The 18,791-nt window shown below is 39.1% G+C and overlaps 1 protein-coding gene across 1 annotated transcript in view; it reads left to right on the forward strand.

The window, feature by feature from the left end:
- Positions 1-471: 471 nt before the first annotated feature.
- The window catches only part of mtus2a (microtubule associated tumor suppressor candidate 2a), a gene marked incomplete at both ends in the record, with an annotated part of 39,856 nt that continues 21,536 nt past the window's right edge, over positions 472-18,791 (forward strand). The window contains 3 exons of the mRNA XM_081353602.1: positions 472-2,256; positions 2,378-2,645; positions 7,969-8,175. Of these exons, the coding sequence (XP_081209728.1) occupies positions 472-2,256; positions 2,378-2,645; positions 7,969-8,175 (2,260 nt within the window). The remainder of the gene's footprint in view (positions 2,257-2,377; positions 2,646-7,968; positions 8,176-18,791) is intronic.

Here is an 18,791-nt window from a genome sequence, read left to right on the forward strand (position 1 = left end):
TGAGTATCAGTAAAACTAACCAAAAAATAGTCTTTAAATTTAAAGAATTTAAACCCTAAATATTTAAATCTAAATAAATGCAAATCTAGCAAATGTTGTAACAGAACAACATTTAGAATGGTTTGTCCTGATGCACTCTCTGCACTGTTTACATAATAATTTATGTCTTATCTTCTGTGCAGGTTTGGCACCAGATGAATGAACAAGGCATTTCAAGGTCCTGAAAGCTGATATGATTTCATCAAGTGCATTGCCCTGTTGAGAAGCAAACAAATACAGCTCTGTCCTTTGTTGGTATCTTGGACTAGAAATGGAAAGAATGTGAGATGATGTTGTGATCCTGCACCCCATCCAAACTACAAAATTTGAAGGACAAGGTCTTCACAAGTGACTGCAAGTGAGGGAACAAGACCTTTGATGGATCCAGGATTACCGTGGAGCTTTTGAGAGAGAAGCTCAGACTGATACAACATGAATGTGCAAGAAAATATACAAGCCGGTGAAGACAACCAACAAGGAGAAATACAGAATGACGACGAGCATCCTTTGCTAGAAACTGTGGAAGACGCCAATGCCAATCAAATCACCAAAGAGAAAAATCATTCAAATAACAGAGAGCATGGCAGCCCACTACCCCCTCTTGTATCACACTCTGAAGCCCAGGAGAGGATCATTATCTGGGGAACACATGCTCAGAGTGAAGACCCTGAGCTGGAAGAATTTGAACTGCTTGAGTGTCAAGAGTTAGAAACATTTATTGTGGAAGAAGAAGGGATAGACATGTCGAGTGTGAGAAGTAGAAAGAGAGCAAAGAACCTCTGTGGCAGGACATTGACATCCACATCTGTCAGCGCTACTGTTGGATCCCCTTGGAAAGACCACAATGAAAACCACAGTGTGGATGGAGATGCAAATGAGAACTCACAGCCCCTTGACCTCAGGACCTCTAGCTCTCGCTCTGGGGTAAACAGGACCCTGAGAGAAGCACGAAGTGGTTCTGAAAGCAACGTTTTTGCATCTTCTCTTTCTGCAGTGACCAGTCTCAGTGGAAGTTTAGCCAGTGCCCTGGACAGTGCAGGCCGCACACAGCCTCTCTCTTCCCAGTCCATCAAGTCTACCTCAGGCATAGGCAGGAACCAGCAACCATCCTACATCCACTCAGAGACAAACAGGGAGCTTCCCAGGGATTTGGACCAAAACCATAACTCTACTACACTGCCTCAGGAATCACAATATGACCGAAGTAAGCTGATCACTCAAAGTGGAGTGTATCCTTCAAATGGAGCAGTAAAAGTGCAAAAATTCCCAATGGAAGCAGAGCAGAATGGCAGGAAAAGGATGTCAACCGAGGTGCCGAAAGGTATGGTGAGGGTGCTACCTTCTTGTAGGCAGCTAGTCCGCCCTCTTTCTACTGAAAAACGTATAACCTCAGGATATCCCAGCTTAGACACCCAGGCAGACCAGCAACAATCCCACTCCTCAGAGACAGATCAGAGCCATCAACAAGTGCTGCCGACTACAGAAGTCTGCAGTAAGAACACAAGTACAGAAATGCTTCCAAACCAGACTTTCACCCGAGAGTCCCAACACTTGAAGAGGCAGAGCTCAGCAGATCGTGCTGCAAGTCCCTCCAGCCTAGAAAGGAAGACTCACTTCAGTCGGCGGACCTACAGCAGTCCCACTAGACCTTCGACACCTCCATCCCCCAAAACCACAAGGTCTCCTCAAAGACAGCTTCCATCCTCACCCATCAAGACTTTACCTTCTCGAGCTCCTCAGTTGGGTTATGCTGGGTACAGCTCAGGCTTAAGAGCCCCAGTCAAAACAAATATCAACACAAGCATCCATAAACCTCCTCCAACAATAGAGGCTTCAATGGAGACCTCACCTCCAAGCAAGTGCCTGCCAAAACCGAAAAGTGTCCGACCCAAAATCATCACATACATTCGAAAGACCCCGCAGGTGAAACCACAGTCTCTTGAGGGAACTTACGAGGTATCATCCTTACCTACGCGACTCTCAACGTACAGCAGCACACAGGCCAAACCAGCGGTAGGAGAACAAGAGGAAGCCGCTGTGCTGAGTGCCTCAAATTTACTCTACGATAAGTATCGACAAGAGATGCAGAAGGTTCGGTTCTTCTCTCCTGGACTCATGGTGTCTGGGATTAAGCCACCCAGCAACACCATGCCCCAAAAAATGGCAGGCAGAGCGGACAGCTTCTATGGTTCTCTTAACAAGCCTCTATCTGCAGCTGTAAGGAATACACTAGACATTTAACAATATGCTGTTCTTTAACTAAATAGTTTTTATGTACTACTGGAAGAGTTTATTGACTGCAGCTGCAACGTGTGGTAATGTAATTTTTTTTGTTTAGGTGGGCAGGTCTCCAGTCACCCTTGGATCTCCTGTATCTGGAGCCGAGGATCCTTCCGGACCCCCTATGGGAGCACAGGATACAGGGAGTCTTTTTCGTCCACCACGGGGCCTAAGACCCCAGCTTGGCGTTGGTGCTGTAAACAGGACTCCCTCTGCAGCTGCGAAGAACAGGATGGTCCAAACAGGTCTCCCAAAGTCACCATTGACCTTCAGTCAACCAATGCAGGCAGTAAACCCGACCACTCAAATCCCTCAGGAACCACAAGGTAGGACGATGACAATGGTTTACTTTGCAAGGCAAATGAGTCAAAAGACTTGGCTTTTATACAATTTACACAGATTTGTAGTAGTAAAATTGAATGCTTTACATGCCACACTGGTGTAAGTTCAGTAGAAACCCATGCCAAAGTTGTCATAGAAACGTTTTTTGACAGATAGAAACACCAAGGCTTCATCCTAAGGGTGGAAGTGACTCTGGAGTATTTTGAGATGAATAGATTTAAATAGAAAGAAGGAAGATAACTAGGGCTGGTTTCAACTAAGGATTTTCATAGTCGAATCTGATTCGTTAGATTTTGCCGTAGTCGACTGATAGTCGAACCTTTTTTTTTTTTTTCTTTTTTTTTTTTTTAGATAGCAGCTAGATTTTTTCCATTTCAAACAAAAGAGCTAAAAAACACATATATATCACACATATATCATAACATTTCATAAACATGAGGAGCAATATGAGAGAGAAATTTGGTGATGGTTGTTTAGGTACATTAAACCACGTAAAGCTTTTTCACGCCCATGAGAACCGCGTGGAGTCAACTCACAGCCGCTCCGCTGCCCTGCTGAAAATGTGAAGCAGAAACGCTTAATATCAGATAACGTCCATAATAATTGGACTCTGGGTTCGATTTTTTGACCATTTTCAGTGGTTATGAGGAGCAATATGAGAGGGAAATTTGGTAATCGTTGTTTAGGTACATTAAACAACGTAAAGCTTTTTAACGCACATGAGAACCGTGTGGAGTCAGCTTTTTAACGCACATGAGAACCGTGTGGAGTCAACTCACAGCCGCTCCGCTGCCCTGCTGAAAAGGTGAAGCAGAAACGCTTAATATCAGATAACGTCCATAATAATTGGACTCTGGGTTCGATTTTTTTTTATCATTTTAAGTGGTTATGTGGAGCAACATGAGAGGGGAATTTGGTAATCATTGTTTAGGTACATTAAACCACGTAAAGCTTTTTAACGCACATGAGAACCGTGTGGAGTCAACTCACAGCCGCTCCGCAGCCCTGCTGAAAATGTGAAGCAGATTTTTGAATACATTTTTATTTATTTACATTAGTAAGCTACAGGACATCGTCTTTCAAAACATGACCTGAAAAAATAAAATAAAAATGGTACCCAGCCCTTCTGAAAATGCGAATGCGTCTCTGTCCCCAGCACATTTCAAACCAAACTGATGCCCATGTATTCGACTATGAGGTTCATAGTCGAATCAGACCTCTCCGAATCGAATCGTCGAATCCTCGACTATTAGAAGTCAGCCCTAAAGATAACACCATAAGTCTTCTCATCCCTGTCAGCTATGCATTTGTAATTGTTACAGATAAACTCATCCCAGCCTCTTGTCAGTGTAAAATACACTTTACCTCCTGGCATTCAGTTAAATATAAATAAAATTCACATTCATCTTGAGGGAGTTCTGTCTGAGCTTAAAAGTTCCTTACCGTTTCTAAAGCACACTTCATTTCCGACAACTTTGCCTGCCAAGGTGAAGATATGAATTATTTCATCTTTAAACCACTACCAGCACTGCCATCATCCTACGTGTTCTTTTCTAGAGGGCATCTGTCTATCTGCACACCGTTATCTCACAGCAAACCCATGACAGTCTCCATTAATGCGGATGCTGATTTCTTGCTGCTTGGCCCTGTTTGTGATGCTTTGAAGTGCAAAGCAATAAACAAATTAAGTCATGCCAATATTTGTAACTACGTCTGGTCACAATTTATAAATGTATTTGAAACATTATATGATTTTTATGGAATAAGGATGCTACAGTAAAGTAGATAAAGACACAGGCTTGTGGTACAGAGTTTTACTCTGATAGTTTGACCCCTGAAATGGTATAAAAGATTTCAAGAGAAAGGTTCTCCTAAAGAGAGATTATTATTATTAGGGGTTCAAGCACGTAGTGCTGAAACACTATTGTTATTGTTAATTTTCAATTATGCAGCATTCTTCAATTATGCAGCATTTTAGATGCAGCATTCTCCATCTAAAACTGATCAGGCAGACCGAACCGTAAGTCGTAGAGACTTGAAACTTTAAGGGCTGGTAGTACTCACACCGCCTACAGCGTCACCAAGGCCCGCCCCAATCGGCCTGATGAGAGCGCTACAGCGGTCAAAAGTACAAAATTGCTCATAACTCCTAAACCGTTAGGCTTAGGCTCATGTGTCTTATATCGTTGGAATCCTTGGCTAGTACTTGGCTAGCAAAATGCATGCCTTGGATTTGCTCGACCTTCTGGCACCATTTTCGAGTAAATTGAGGTTTTTTGAAAAACCTACTTTTGCGAACTACTCCTAGGTTTTTGACCTGATCGGAACCAAACCACTGCAGACATATTCTCTGCAGAGCGACTATCAATAATCATCAAAACATTTTGAAATTTCAATTCACGGTCACTAAAGAGAACCAAAATGTTTGATGTGACCGGGGCCACTTTTACTAAAACGGCTATAACTTGTGAACGGTAAGAGATATTAGTGTATACACATGTACTCTACATTTTTTTCCACATTTGTTTAATTTTTCAATGTATATTTCCAACTTACATTATTTACGTCTGTACAAAATGATTATTGACTGAATCTCTTATATTATCTTTTATAAATTACTTTTTGTTTCCTAAGTTTTCTAAGTGTTTACATGTTTGCTAAATAAAACTTAATATATATTTTACGCATGTGTGCTTAAAAGCCTTAAACACTTGAACCCCGATAAATGCTGCTTGCAGCTTTAATTATTATTATTATTATTATTAATATTATTATTATTATAGAGAAACTACTATCTAACAGTTTGTATTACACTCTTCTGGTATGACTTTCAAAATTGCTTGCTCTGAAGTTGGTAGTTATTTCCCACTGGAGTTATAGATCATCTCATGGCACATAATTTTTCACACTCTCAAACAATGAAAACAATTGATTCTGGTCACTAGGCTCGGTCGACAAAAATCGGTCTTTGATTAAAATCTTCTTGGAAATTGTCTAATGCACTGATGTACCATTGCAAAGAATCTCTGATTGCTTATTGGGTTTTGTTACGTCCTTAGATTGCAGTGGCTTAGAGGTGTGTTTATTTATCACCATTGTGTATAAGTTCTTCCTGTTCACTCAGTGTTTGTCCGGTATTGTTCATGTTTACGTTTACACGCTGTCTCACTTGTTATTTAAATAAACCTTGTTGTTATTCGTGATCCACTTCGTCTTCCTTGGTTACCCCGTGACAACATACAGTTTAGCAGCATTTCATTCTTCATTAATACAGTTAAGTGTTTATCACTGAACCAATGATGGCTTGTTAAAAGAGCTCTAGTAATATATTCATGCATTTTAACACTCAGTAAGAAATCAATGAGTTCTTGAGCTTCAATCCATAATTATAAATTTACACACACACATTCCTTTTCCTTTTTATTTATTCGTAACGCTTTTAGAAAATGACTCTACTGTGGCGTTAAAGGGGCAGTTCACCCAACAATTTCTCGTTGGCAGAAATTCCAAGCTTCTCTTTTCCATACAGTAAAAATGAATGGGAACAGCTGTGGTCACCATTCACTTTCTTTGTATGAAAAAAAAAGAAATAAACATTGAAAATGCTAAATCAAAGCTATGATGGATGACTAATGATCTGGGCAATCCGCAAATATTGAGAAGTAGGTATAGGAAGGAATAAAGAAGATTGATGGGGAAAAAAAATCACAGAGAGAGAGAACAGGAACACATTTATCTTTAATGACCACAACCCTCACTTGAAGCAGAAGCTGCCTGCAATTTCATTAAAGACCTTGATGGCCCGGGGTTGGGGTGGGAGGGGGCGCTGGGGGAAGCGATTGAGCCAGGGAAACTTTGATTAGAGATGAATGGATGAGAGGGTGCTTTGTTGTGTGCATTTGCTTGAGTGTGTATGTGTGTGTTTTCATTTGTGAAGATTGCGTCTTTGAAGCATACTGCTGACACTGCAGTCTAATAAATGTCTGAGAATGCGACAGACATAATGAGAAACGGTAGATTGTCATTTAGTATGCGCCACGGTTTGCTCCAATCACAGCGTCTTGGGAACAGGGAACTCGAGGTGCTTTATCTCCAAGAGCAGGAGGGGATCATTCTCTCCACCTGCCCCAAATTATGACCTCAGGTGGGAGGAGACTGCCAGTTCAAAGCAAGCCTGGAAGTGGGTCCCTAAATTCACCCCGCAGTAGCTCTTTGCATGTGCATATTTTTGTGCGGCTTCCCTCTTCTTCCTGTGCTTCCTAAAATCATATTTTTTTTATTTGACAGCAGGACAGTTCCCATTGTGCCAGCAGTAAGAGGTATCTGATATGAAGATCTACAGTGCAAAGAGCTGAGAGCTAATGGGGGGATAATGATCCTTATTAATTACATGTAAACAGATTTTATCATCTTTACTGGTGTAAAAATAAGCACATAGGGTAAAGAAAACCCACTACTCTATTCAATTGAGGCCATTATTAAGCACTGATATCACAATAATTTGTGCACAACTGCTTTTAGAGGAATCAATGGCCTCTTTAACAACTGGCCTCCTAGACTAATTAAAAAAGAAAGGGCTTCTGCTGGAGACCTGCAAACTCCTGTTAAGAACCAGACGCTGCCCAATCAGAACCACACAATTGCAAGTACATCCAGAAACCATCCACACACTTTTATTGCATATAATTAATAGATTAATGAAATTCTTAATCATTTATATTAAAGCTTTTTGAGCTCATATAGGGGCTTTATGAAACATCTAAGATTATGTTTTGGCAAACATTTTATATTAAATCAGACTCCCTCCGTGGATGAGAAATGAGACTCATCGCTCTTCTCCATGTGAATATTACAGTGATATATATGTTGATGAATGGTCAGTCATGCTGTGGGCAGAGGAGGCAGACAGCCTCCAACCTCTTTATGATTCTTTCAGGAGTTGTTTAAAGCAATTTTTACCTCTCATCAGAGAGAGGCTGTAAAACACCACAGTCTCTCTCTCTATTCTACTGTGAGTATCTTTAAGACCAGTCTGCCTAGAAATAGTTCATTTTAGGACACTCACTTTCTTTTTTTCTTGTGTTTTCTGAATTTCTTTTCCTGCGCCTGTTTCTCAGTTGCGACGATCATGTAGCCTACCAACAGAAAACATTTCTATGCCTCATTTTGTCACAACATTATAACAAGAATATGTTGTGCATAGTTGACCTCCATGGACTGAAAAAAGCAGTATGTGGTGGTTTTTATTTCCTAGAACCTTCTTTTTCAGTGAATTTGAGTACTAATCATAGTCTTATTCACCCTCAGATCAGAGAAAGACGGTGGCGACTGGGTTAGCTGCTAAATCCTTCTTGCCGAAGCCAGCTCAGACTGGCCTCCGTCCTCCTGGATACTCGCGCATCCCACCGGCTCGTCTGGCTGCCTTTGGGTTTGTTCGAAGCTCCAGCGTCTCCTCCGTGTCCAGTAACCACTCGACCGACAGCACACGGAGTGACCCCTGCCGACCCGCCTACCGTGAGTTACTGAAACACAAACTCTATGCGTTCAGATATATAAATGTAGATTTGTACAGTGGGGCCTGAAAATCTGAAACCACATTAAAAATATGTGTTAATGTTTTTGAAAAAAGCACACAGAGGCTGCAAAAATACAGTAGTAGTATTGTGAAATATTACGATTAAAAATTACTGTTTTCTATTACTCCAGTCTTCAGTGTCACATGATTCTTCAGAAATCATTCTAATATGCTGATTTGGTGCTAAACAAACAGCATTTATTCTAAATAAAAATCGTTTGTAGCATTTTGAATGTTTTACAGTGACTTTTGATCGATTTAATGCATCCTTGCTGCTGAATAAAAGTATTAGTTTCTTTCAAAAATAAAATCTTGCGGACACCAAACATTTGAACGGTAGTGTATGAAATTTTTTGACACTTACCATGTGAAAACCTTTGTACAAAAGGTCAGTTGTCTTTTAAGCAGAAGGCATTACGAAATTCACGTTAATGTTTCACTCAAATTGTTGCACTAAAAAATGATTAAAATCATCTAAACAGAAGCATTTTCAATTGAGGTCTCAGACTTTTAGACCCCACTAAACACCTGTACACACTACAATTTAAGATGCCATCTAAAGTACTTGTAGCTGAGTGCATTGTTATGTGAGATCCCTGAGGTACAGTTTACATAAAAGCATAATGCTCCACTTTTTAGAGTTAATTATAATGCAATTTGCATCATTTTATTAACTCTGCCTACAAGCAGTGTGCATATCCCCTTTCATTAACATATTCTGCTCATAACTGTGTGCTCTAACATGGAATCGTGGGATATTAAGCGTAGCAGACCAAAAAACACAAAAAAAGTTGAGTATTTGTTTTACAAAATCAGATTTTTCTTTAGTTGGCCTTTGTTTTAGGTCACAGAAGAAACTTTGTGTTTGATCCGAGTGGGCTTCTTTCATAACTAGCTCCGTGAGTCAACATGAAAGATCCACGGTATGATCAGAGCCTGCTGAAGTAGATTCCAGTCTGCTTTTAAAGGGGGCCGTCTTTGAAAATTGGCATCTGTATGCGGCGCCGCATGTGTTTTTAATGCGACCTACATAAGTGATATTGGCCGGGCTTCTCCTGGTAACAGTTGACGTAGCTGCAGATTCAGGCATCTGGAGTTACATGCGTCACTGGATGAGTTATGTCATCAGGTCTTTTTATCCTGGAATCACTTGGGAAGAGGAATCCCTCCGCGTTCACAGTCCTGTTTGTATGGAGCAAACAGATGCACTAGAGACATACTGAGAAAATGAAAGTGGGAAGGTGTGTTACAGTGGCCCCAAACACTATTTTGTAAACAGGAGCCCTGAAAAACATTAATTTTAAAGACAGACAGCACACCTTTGAAGTTTGTTTCAAATTATAAAACAGATCAAATGTTTTATTACAGGGTACCCGCGGGGTCTTAAAAGCATTGAAAAAGTCTTAAATTTGATAATCTCAAATTAAGGCCTTAAAAGCCTTGAATTTGGTATACAAAGTCTTGGATTTTGTTACAAATGTCTTATTTATTTTTTTGCATTTTCTATGATTAAATTCATACCGTAACAAGATTAACTGTTGTAGACTAATTAAAAATTTGTCGCGTAACATTGAGTGCACCTCGCGCTTCACGTCATAGAAGAACGCGCGAAAGCGTGCGCACCCGTTACTATGGTTACTAATCAGAGCTTTTCTGTTAAAAGAACATGTTTTCTACCCCGTCTTTTCAGTAGTATCTGGCCACAGCCATCCACGCGCGCTCTCTCTACGTTGTTGAAGCAGCGCGGATGATCTGAAAACACAGACAAGCTGGAGTTCAGCGATCTTCATTTGAGAAGATCTGTCACGCGCCGCTTGTGTTCTGTCACCAGCCGCTTGCGCTGTTTGTGCGACTAAATCTGCGATCAAAATGCAGGCTGATATACAGCAGTGTTTTTAATGTTGATCATTATGCGACCAAGAATGCAATGTTTCCCGACTATCCACACGATTTCAAATGTGACATTGATTTTATACAACAGTAAAAAAGAAAAAAAAGAAAAAAAAAAGGGAAACATTAAGTGATGTACTACATTTTAAACAGTATTGTCAGGCTTATTGCTCTATTTTGCAACAAAATCTGTGGCTTTGACAAAGACAATGAGTTACCGCCACCTACTGGCGATTTTAATATCATATTTTTATTAATATTAAACGTTTTTTAACATTGAATACTTATTGAACATTGTTTTATTTAAAGCATTATTTATTTTTTAAAGGTATAAAGGTGAAAAATGAAATGGAAAAATCGATTAAATGGGGCAAATATTGTCCCTTAATGGAAAGATGTGACTGCAGTCTAAGTGGAAGAGAGGGGGTACGGCACTCTAAAAATTTGCAGAACTAAGGAAAAGGGATATGTAGAATTGCACAAGTGCTACTGCTAAAGAGTGCAGTGTCAATACAGCCTGTTAGCTTAATTTTAATTTCTCATAAGCTTAATCAAATTGGCCTAGAGAGAATAATTATGACATTTTCTGTCTAAAGACTACATATAAAATAGCTACCAAAATTAAAGTAACTGGAGTTTGACTAAAAGTAATGACTAAAAGTTGACAAAAAATGCAAACACATTTCGTCAACTAACACTATGAAAGGCAGAATGACTCAAATGTGACTAAGACCAATAAGCATTTTCGTCTGAAGATAAAGAGTAAGACTAAATCAAAAATGGCTGCCAAAATTAACATTGGCCTACACACGTGCACGCTACAACGCTGCTGCGTATATATTTTATATGACTGATAATTTACATAAAATGTACTATTTAATTCAAGTAGTCTACTTGTAAATAATTATTTTTTAGGGTTTAAAATGTATACAGATTTGACATTTTCCCCTCATACTTCTGTCGGAATTGGTACGAAGTTGGCATTGAATTTCATTTGAAATGGTATTAAAAAGGTCTTAAAAAGCCTTGAATTTAAGTTGGAGGATCCTGGGGGTACCCTGTATTAAAAGAATTAACAAAAAGGATGTCTTCATATATTCATGTAAAATGAAATAAAGGCCAGTTAAAGATGCATTAAAGCAGGGGTCACCAAACTTTTTTCTCTGGGGGCCACATTATCGTTCCTGACTGTGATGGGGGGCCGGGGCCGGGTCAGCTATATAACATAGAATTGTATGACCCAGACTAAAATGACCACCAGCAGGCCTCATTGTGTAGTAGAGATTACTAGCCTGGCACAGCCATCCACACTACTATATCCACACTACTATATCAACACTTGATTCCTGGCACATATTTGTTTATCTTTACTAGTGGTTTGCAAAAGTTGTAATCGAGTCTTCACACTTTGTTTTATTTAAAGTTATTCTTCACAAATAATCGTTGGTCCACTGTTCTTTGAAAACTCTGCACTCTCTTTTAGGGGTGGAACGGTACACAGAAGTCACGGTTCGGTTCATACCTCGGTTCAGACATCACGGTTGGGTACAATGAAGGGAAAAGCAAAACAAAAATGCAGAAGGCTTGTGCATGTCTCAGGCTGGACCACCAAAAGAAAAATAAATGTCTTAAGCCTTGTATTTTTTTTAAATAAGTTTTATTAATAAAGTAAAGGCATAGAACCAGTTTATTTGTAGTGCACTGACAATAGTTTTATATAATTAGTTCATTAATTCAATTAATAAAAATACCTTGATATGTTTGGTAATTGTACCTGAATTAATTGAAAATTAATCTGCTACATTTCAGATTAATATATTTGTTTTCCTTAAAAATGTAATTAACAGTATCTTAAACACTTTGCAGTTTGAATGATGTCCTGCATAAACTAAATGACGGAGTATGTTTTTATTTTTCCACTGTTCGATCACGGCCGCGCCACACACACACACACACACACACAAATATAAGTAAACACTTTACGACTTTTCGATCGCGGCCACACCTCTCTCTCAACATATTCCAGCATTGCAATCTTTACATCGCAGCCTGCTTCAGAGCTTCAGAACTAAGGCGGAGCTACAGATTAGGTGTCCCTAAGAATCCGCGTATCTAACAGTAGTTCCACATTACATTAATTAAATTGCACGCAAGTTTTATTTATTTTTATACCGTGTATTCTCCGTGTAAATATATGGACCAAACTGTGACGCCCGTACCATGACGTACCGTCCATGACGACTTTTGGGGATTGCCTCATAGGGCCGGTTCAAGTAGTGGGGGCAGAGGGGCTGGGGGGCCAGTCAAAGGGGGGTGGCGGGCCTGAGTCGGCCCGCGGGCCTTAGTTTGGTGACCCCTGCATTAAAGGGATAGTTCACCCAAAAATGAAAATTCTGTCATCATTACTCACCCTCATGTCGTTCCAAACCTGTATAAATGTATTTTTTCTGCTGAACACAAAGGAAGATATTTTGAAGAATGTGGGAAACTGAACAGTTCTGGGGCACCATTGACTTCCATAGTATTTTTTTCCTACTATGGAAGTCAATGGTGCCCCAAAGCGGCCTGGCTACAAACTTTTTTCAAAATATCTTCCTTTGTGTTCAGCAGGACAAAGATATTTATACAGGTGAGTAGATGATGATAGAATTTTTGGGTGAACTATCCCTTTAAGTGATTTCTGAGAAACCTTATTGAAACTGGATCGGACCGAACACCACAACACACTTATAGCCAATCAGCAGTAGGGGGCGTATACAATCATGATGGGGGAGGAGAGCGAGTGAAAAACAAGGGTTATGATCAGGCAAGAGTTTTAGAACCTGCATTAATATTAGAGAAGCTTTCCAGACCTAAGTGAGAAGGCCTGAAAACGGACGCTGTGGTTTCATTGTTTTTGCTCCATATGCGAGTAACATTATTTTTGCTATGTTTCACAGAACCAAGATATGCTATTGTTTTAATGTTAGTTTTAGTAACAGGACAGTTTTTGAGTGTCATTATCTGGTGTGCTGCTGGCGACTCTTGCTATTATGTAATGCATGTTCCTTGTCGTTCATTCGCCATCTTTGCTTTGTTTTTCGCGAAGCATTATTTTGCTTCGTTTCACTTCGGCTATGATAAAGAGACATCAACTCTTGCATTGCGTGTTTGTGCATTTTGGGGGCGGAGCAATGAAGGGAGGGGTGTGTTTGTTTGGGTTTGTTTTTCAGAAATTGGTTATGCACATTTAAGGAAAAAAGTTGTGTTTTTAGTACTTAAATTATTTAAATTATTGCTCTATTTCATGTAATGGAAACTGTTTTTAATAGTTTCCGTTTTAGTGGTAGCATTGCAGTTGGTGCAGATGCAACTTTGTTTGATATAAACCGAACAACATGCAGACATTAAGTGTCCAAATACTTTTTTAGGCCACTGCAGATGTAATTGGGGTCGTTACAAACAGTGTTTTGTATCTGCAAATTGTCTAAATTGTCATTCATCTCACCATAGTCATGTCCTGACATACTGTGTGTCTGTTATGTTAGAACTCATTACTGAAATTTCCATAGCGAAGTTCATTATTCCTCGTTGAAATTAGGCCTATGATCCACCCAGCAGGGTGTGCATAATATTTAGTACAGCCGTGAGTTGCTTATAGCATACATTCAATGTGTGTACCTATGAGATCTATTTATAGTCATTGTATTTTCACATTCCTTCCACACTATTTAATATGTAAGTCAGAGGTGCAAATGAGTGTTTCTCTCTCTCTCTCTCTCTCTCTCTCTCTCTCTCTCTCTCTCTCTCTCTCTCTCTCTCTCTCTCTCTCTCTCTCTCTCTCTCTCTCTGTGTTGAATGTGTTGAATGTGTTACAGGGCTGATTGCTGATCTGATGGTGTTTTGAATGCATATTGACTATCTGGAGGCCTAGAACAAACACAAAAAGCAGTCAAACACTAGATAAAATGAATAGTCTTTAGCTGTCACTGAGAATGTGGCTATTGTTAGCCGATATTGATGATCTTTAGGTGTGTAAATAGTACTGTGGAATATAATGGCACAAGTGTATGAATTTTACCCTTTAAGGTTTTAATAGAACCTTTACCCCCTGAGAGCATCCTTGTGTTGTGACCACCTAGACCGCTCTTGGTAAACAAGGGCATTTGCTGGTCGTGTGTGTTGTACTCAATGTCTTGTGTAATGACCGACTGTTGCTTTAGGCTTGGTGGTGAATCAGTGTGAAATATTGACCTAGGATTCCTGTAGATACCAGAGGCCTCCCTGGACTGGACGTCGCAAACAGTTAATCGATTTCTCAGGCCTGAATGATTAAGGCTGGTCCACTTGTAATTGGCTGAATTGGAGAGTGTGAATGATGACGGCAAATCCTACTAGACTTATTAAGCTGTCATTAGTGTTTGAGCAGCCGGATAGGTAGAGCAGCAAGTCAATGTTTGCCTCTCATTTTCAACCTCGTGTAGATTAATAGGTTATGCTTTAGGAGATGAGATCTGTCACATGGGCTTTGTTAGTCTCATGTCATGGCTTGATGTTGTCTAAAATATCAGAGGAACCTTTAAAAGTGATAGTGAAAAAAAAAAAATTATGTTATTCTTGTCATTTCGTTTTGTTCCAAACCTGCGTCTTATTTCTCACATGGAGCACAATAACAGATATTAGGTGGAATGTTAATGCAGCTCTTTTTAATACATTGAAAGTGAATCAGAACTGGGGCTGTTAAACTCTAAAAATTACAAATTGGCAAAATGAATGTGCCATTATAGTAGTCCATATGAGTTGTGCACTATATTCCAAATGACTGAACCCACAGGATAGCTGTGTATGAAGAATAAAGTGAAGTCTAAGGGCCCTATCTTGCACCCAGCGCAATTGACTTTGTACCCCGACGCATGTATCATTCCTATTTTTCACCCGCGCAAAGCGGACTTTTCCCTCCACAGATGCACGTCGGAAAGTTAGGAAATACACTTGCACTCCAGGGGGCGGTTCAGCGCAAAGAGGAGGCGTGTTCCGGCGCAAACGTTCCTTCATGCTATTTTGCAGGTTTAGAAAACAATTGCGCCACTAACCAGGAAAAAATAGTTTAAAGTCAGTGGCGCGTTGCGCATGTTATTCATATGCTATTTTAAGGGTGCATGCTTGGCCATAATCAATCTAGCGTTTGCACAACGCGCACTTTGATTCTCTCATCTACACAGAAGCAGCAGTTTTCATTTTTGCAAATCATACATTATTACGATAGATAGATAGATAGATAGATAGATAGATAGATAGATAGATAGATAGATAGATAGATAGATAGATAGATAGATAGATAGATAGATAGATAGATAGATAGATAGATAGATAGATAGATAGATAGATAGATAGATAGATAGATAGATAGATAGATAGATAGACAATTTACTGTATTATAAAAGCATACATCTAGCTTACACATTTACCCAAATTATCATACGCCTGTTTAACCAAAGTCAATCCGCCATGGAAAAAGCGCGTCTGCTCTTAAAGGGAATGTGAGATGTCGCTCTGATTGGTTTATTTCACGTTACGCCCAAACCACACCTATATGGAATAATGAAGCTACTTCAGACCAACCCATTTTAGATTTGCGCCGGGTGCAAGAGTCATTTATCCCACCGGTATAATAGCAACAGCGCCCAAGACCCGCCCACAAAGTTACTTGCGTTTTGTGCTTGACACTTGCGTTTCAGATCGTTAAAATAGGGCCCCATGTGTTTATTTAGTACCTTCTGCCGTAGTTTAAGGATGCAAATGAGATTTGCAAGCTGCAGTGGCAGTTATTTTTTGTTGTATACTATTATAGTATTAAATAATATTTTGAAATAATTGTTGGTCTATTTCTTTTTTATTTTAGTTTGTACATTTCTTTTTGTTATTTTTATTAGTTGTTGTTTTTTTAAATTTAAGTTACAATTTTTCAGTTAATATTTGTATTTTATTTTATTTTATTTCAGTTTTGTTTTAATTACCAACAAAGATTTTTTTTTTTTTATATATAGTTTTAGTTAAAATAACAACACTGTGTGGCAGAAAGGAAGATTTTCATTAAAATGCATTAAATTATACATTTGCGTTATTCTTTATGTAAAGCTATCGTATGAGCACATCCTATTGTGTTCCACAGAAGAAAGAAAGTCTTGGGGTTTGGAATGATGTGTGGGTTAGTAAATAACAACAGAATTTTCTTTTTTGGGTGAACCATCCCTTTAAGAAGAAGTGAACGATTAAATCTAGCAGCGGTAGTTGTAAATGAATTTAGCTAAAGAACCAAATGAAACAATTAATTGATAATTATACACATGAATCTATCTTTGTCTCAGTCAAAGAGACAAAAAATCTATCTTTATCAATTGTCTATGTCCTCTTTGTCTCAGTAGGGGAGTGAATAGCTTTAGCGGGCTGATATTAGCCACTGCGCTGAAAGGCAACACTCCGTTTGAAGCTGTTGGCTTCTGACTGTGAGCTTCTGAGAATCCCAGCATCGTCTGACCTTAACAAAGACCCAGACAGAGTTTCTTTATATAGAGACATCACAGCCCCACCTTCACTCTCAGAGAGAGAGAGCGCAATAAAAGATGCAATTTTTCATCTATTTCAAATTTCACACATCTCATCCCTCTCTCCGGCTGGGGTAACATATCCTCTTCTTTATCTTTTTTTTTAATCTGAGTGTAATTTATCTTTGGAGATTGCTAACTGTCAGTTTGTTGGTGTGAGCTCCCAGCTTGCATGCAGCATTGATGGATGCGATCACATGCCGCAGCCTGTCGGGAACATGCCAAAATCTCTTATTTCTTGCGTTTTCTTCTTCATCTCAGTTCATTGTCTATTGGGGTTTCTTCAGTGACATTCGCTCCTTGAACATGACTGGTCTCTGGGATATTTCAGAACTCCTCAAGTAAAATCATCAAGAGTCTGAAATTCAAGTCACAAGTTTGAAGTTGTTCTAGTTAAAGTATTTGTACAAAATAGATTTCATACAGTGTGCAGTAACACTTTTAACTTGAAGCACACTAACAACTTGAACATATCAGATGTGACCTTTCCTGTAACAACAACAAAAGTACACGCCGAGGAGATTACACACACATTCACAAACATACACTACAACACAAAACCAATGACCTTCAGTCAAGGTGATGCTGCTTTCATTGATTTTCATTTGTATGAGCTCGTCCTTAGATGTGTTTTGTTTGTATGTGAAGGTCTAAGGGTTCTGTAAAGATATTGATCTTGCCCACCCTTGTTTCCATGCAAAGGGTTAGCGGTCTGTTCTAATGTTCTATACACCAAGTATGAGCAACAACAGTTTATGAGCAACAGCGATACTTGCTTCATAACTGCCTCTTATTCTTTACACTCCACATTTATGTCCAAGAGAGAACTGGTCTCTCTTATGGTCTGTGTTTACAAGAGTTTTGGGCAATTATTTCAGTCCAACAGTGGATTTAACATCAAAATGTAACATCTAAATGTTAAAATGTTTTTAATGCACCCTTCTCCCTTTAAATACTTTGGTGAGTTGCAAGAATAATTTATGCAATTTTATATTATTTATTTGAAAGAATTAGTAAAGCAGTTTCCTGTCTGTCATTGTATTGTTCAACTGGTCGAGGTTGATATGGGATTTATAAAGTAATTAGTAATACGTATTACAATACTTTTAAAGAGAGCAATTAGTACAGTAATCACACTGTTGAAGATGTAATTAGTAGCTAGTAATTAATTACTTTTTTAGAGTAACTTACCCAACACTGACTATATACTCAATTTGAGTTATAAAACATCCAGCTCCCTGGACAGATATAAATCTGGGAACAATCTCTGAGGAAAACATGTGTGAATATTGTCTGAGATCAGCATTGTGTTCTGCACTTGGGAACTTGCACCACTTACACAGCTGTTGAGAAGTAAGAGAAGAGAAAATGAAAGGGAGAAATATCAGTACTGAAGTTAATATACCTGTTTTCATAGTGGAATATCTACTGATTCGACTGTTTTGCAATACACTAGGCATCCACTGCTGAACAACTCTGCCAAGTCAACTACTTTCTTACTGTTAGTTGACTTCTTTTTTTGTAATACACACTGCATTGTGCACACAATCTTATTTCTGTCATGACAACTCTCGGGAGATTGGTATGGTAATAGAGATTGGCATGGTAATGGATATGGCAATGTTAATGCATTTGGTCTTGCTGCTGTTGCAGAGCAAGTACAGAGACTTGCTACTACCAATACATTCACAGACATTGCTGTGAGCATGTAAGACATGCTGTTGCTGCTGCACATGTAACGTACATGAATAAACCCCCAGTAGCAGATCTGTACAGGTGGAGCTGGGGAAGGTGGAGGGTTTCTGAAAGCGCGTTGCAGACTACAAACAGCAACACTACCGGTATTCGTTTGAATGTTGAGCCGCAGCTCATTGGCCACTGATGCAACAACAGCAACCAATTAGCTGTGCTATGTAAATAATGACATGATCGCTACCAAATGAGTTAAAGAACTATCAGCCTAGAGTTTCGTGCCAGAACTATGTATATATAACTAAGAAGACAATTTAGTATTCTAATTTTGAGGTACACATTACATGTACCTATGCTAATTTTATAGTGCATTACCATTTGCACTCTAC

Source organism: Scardinius erythrophthalmus, assembly GCF_964197995.2.
Source record: "Scardinius erythrophthalmus genome assembly, chromosome: 23".
Taxonomy (NCBI): domain Eukaryota; kingdom Metazoa; phylum Chordata; class Actinopteri; order Cypriniformes; family Leuciscidae; genus Scardinius; species Scardinius erythrophthalmus.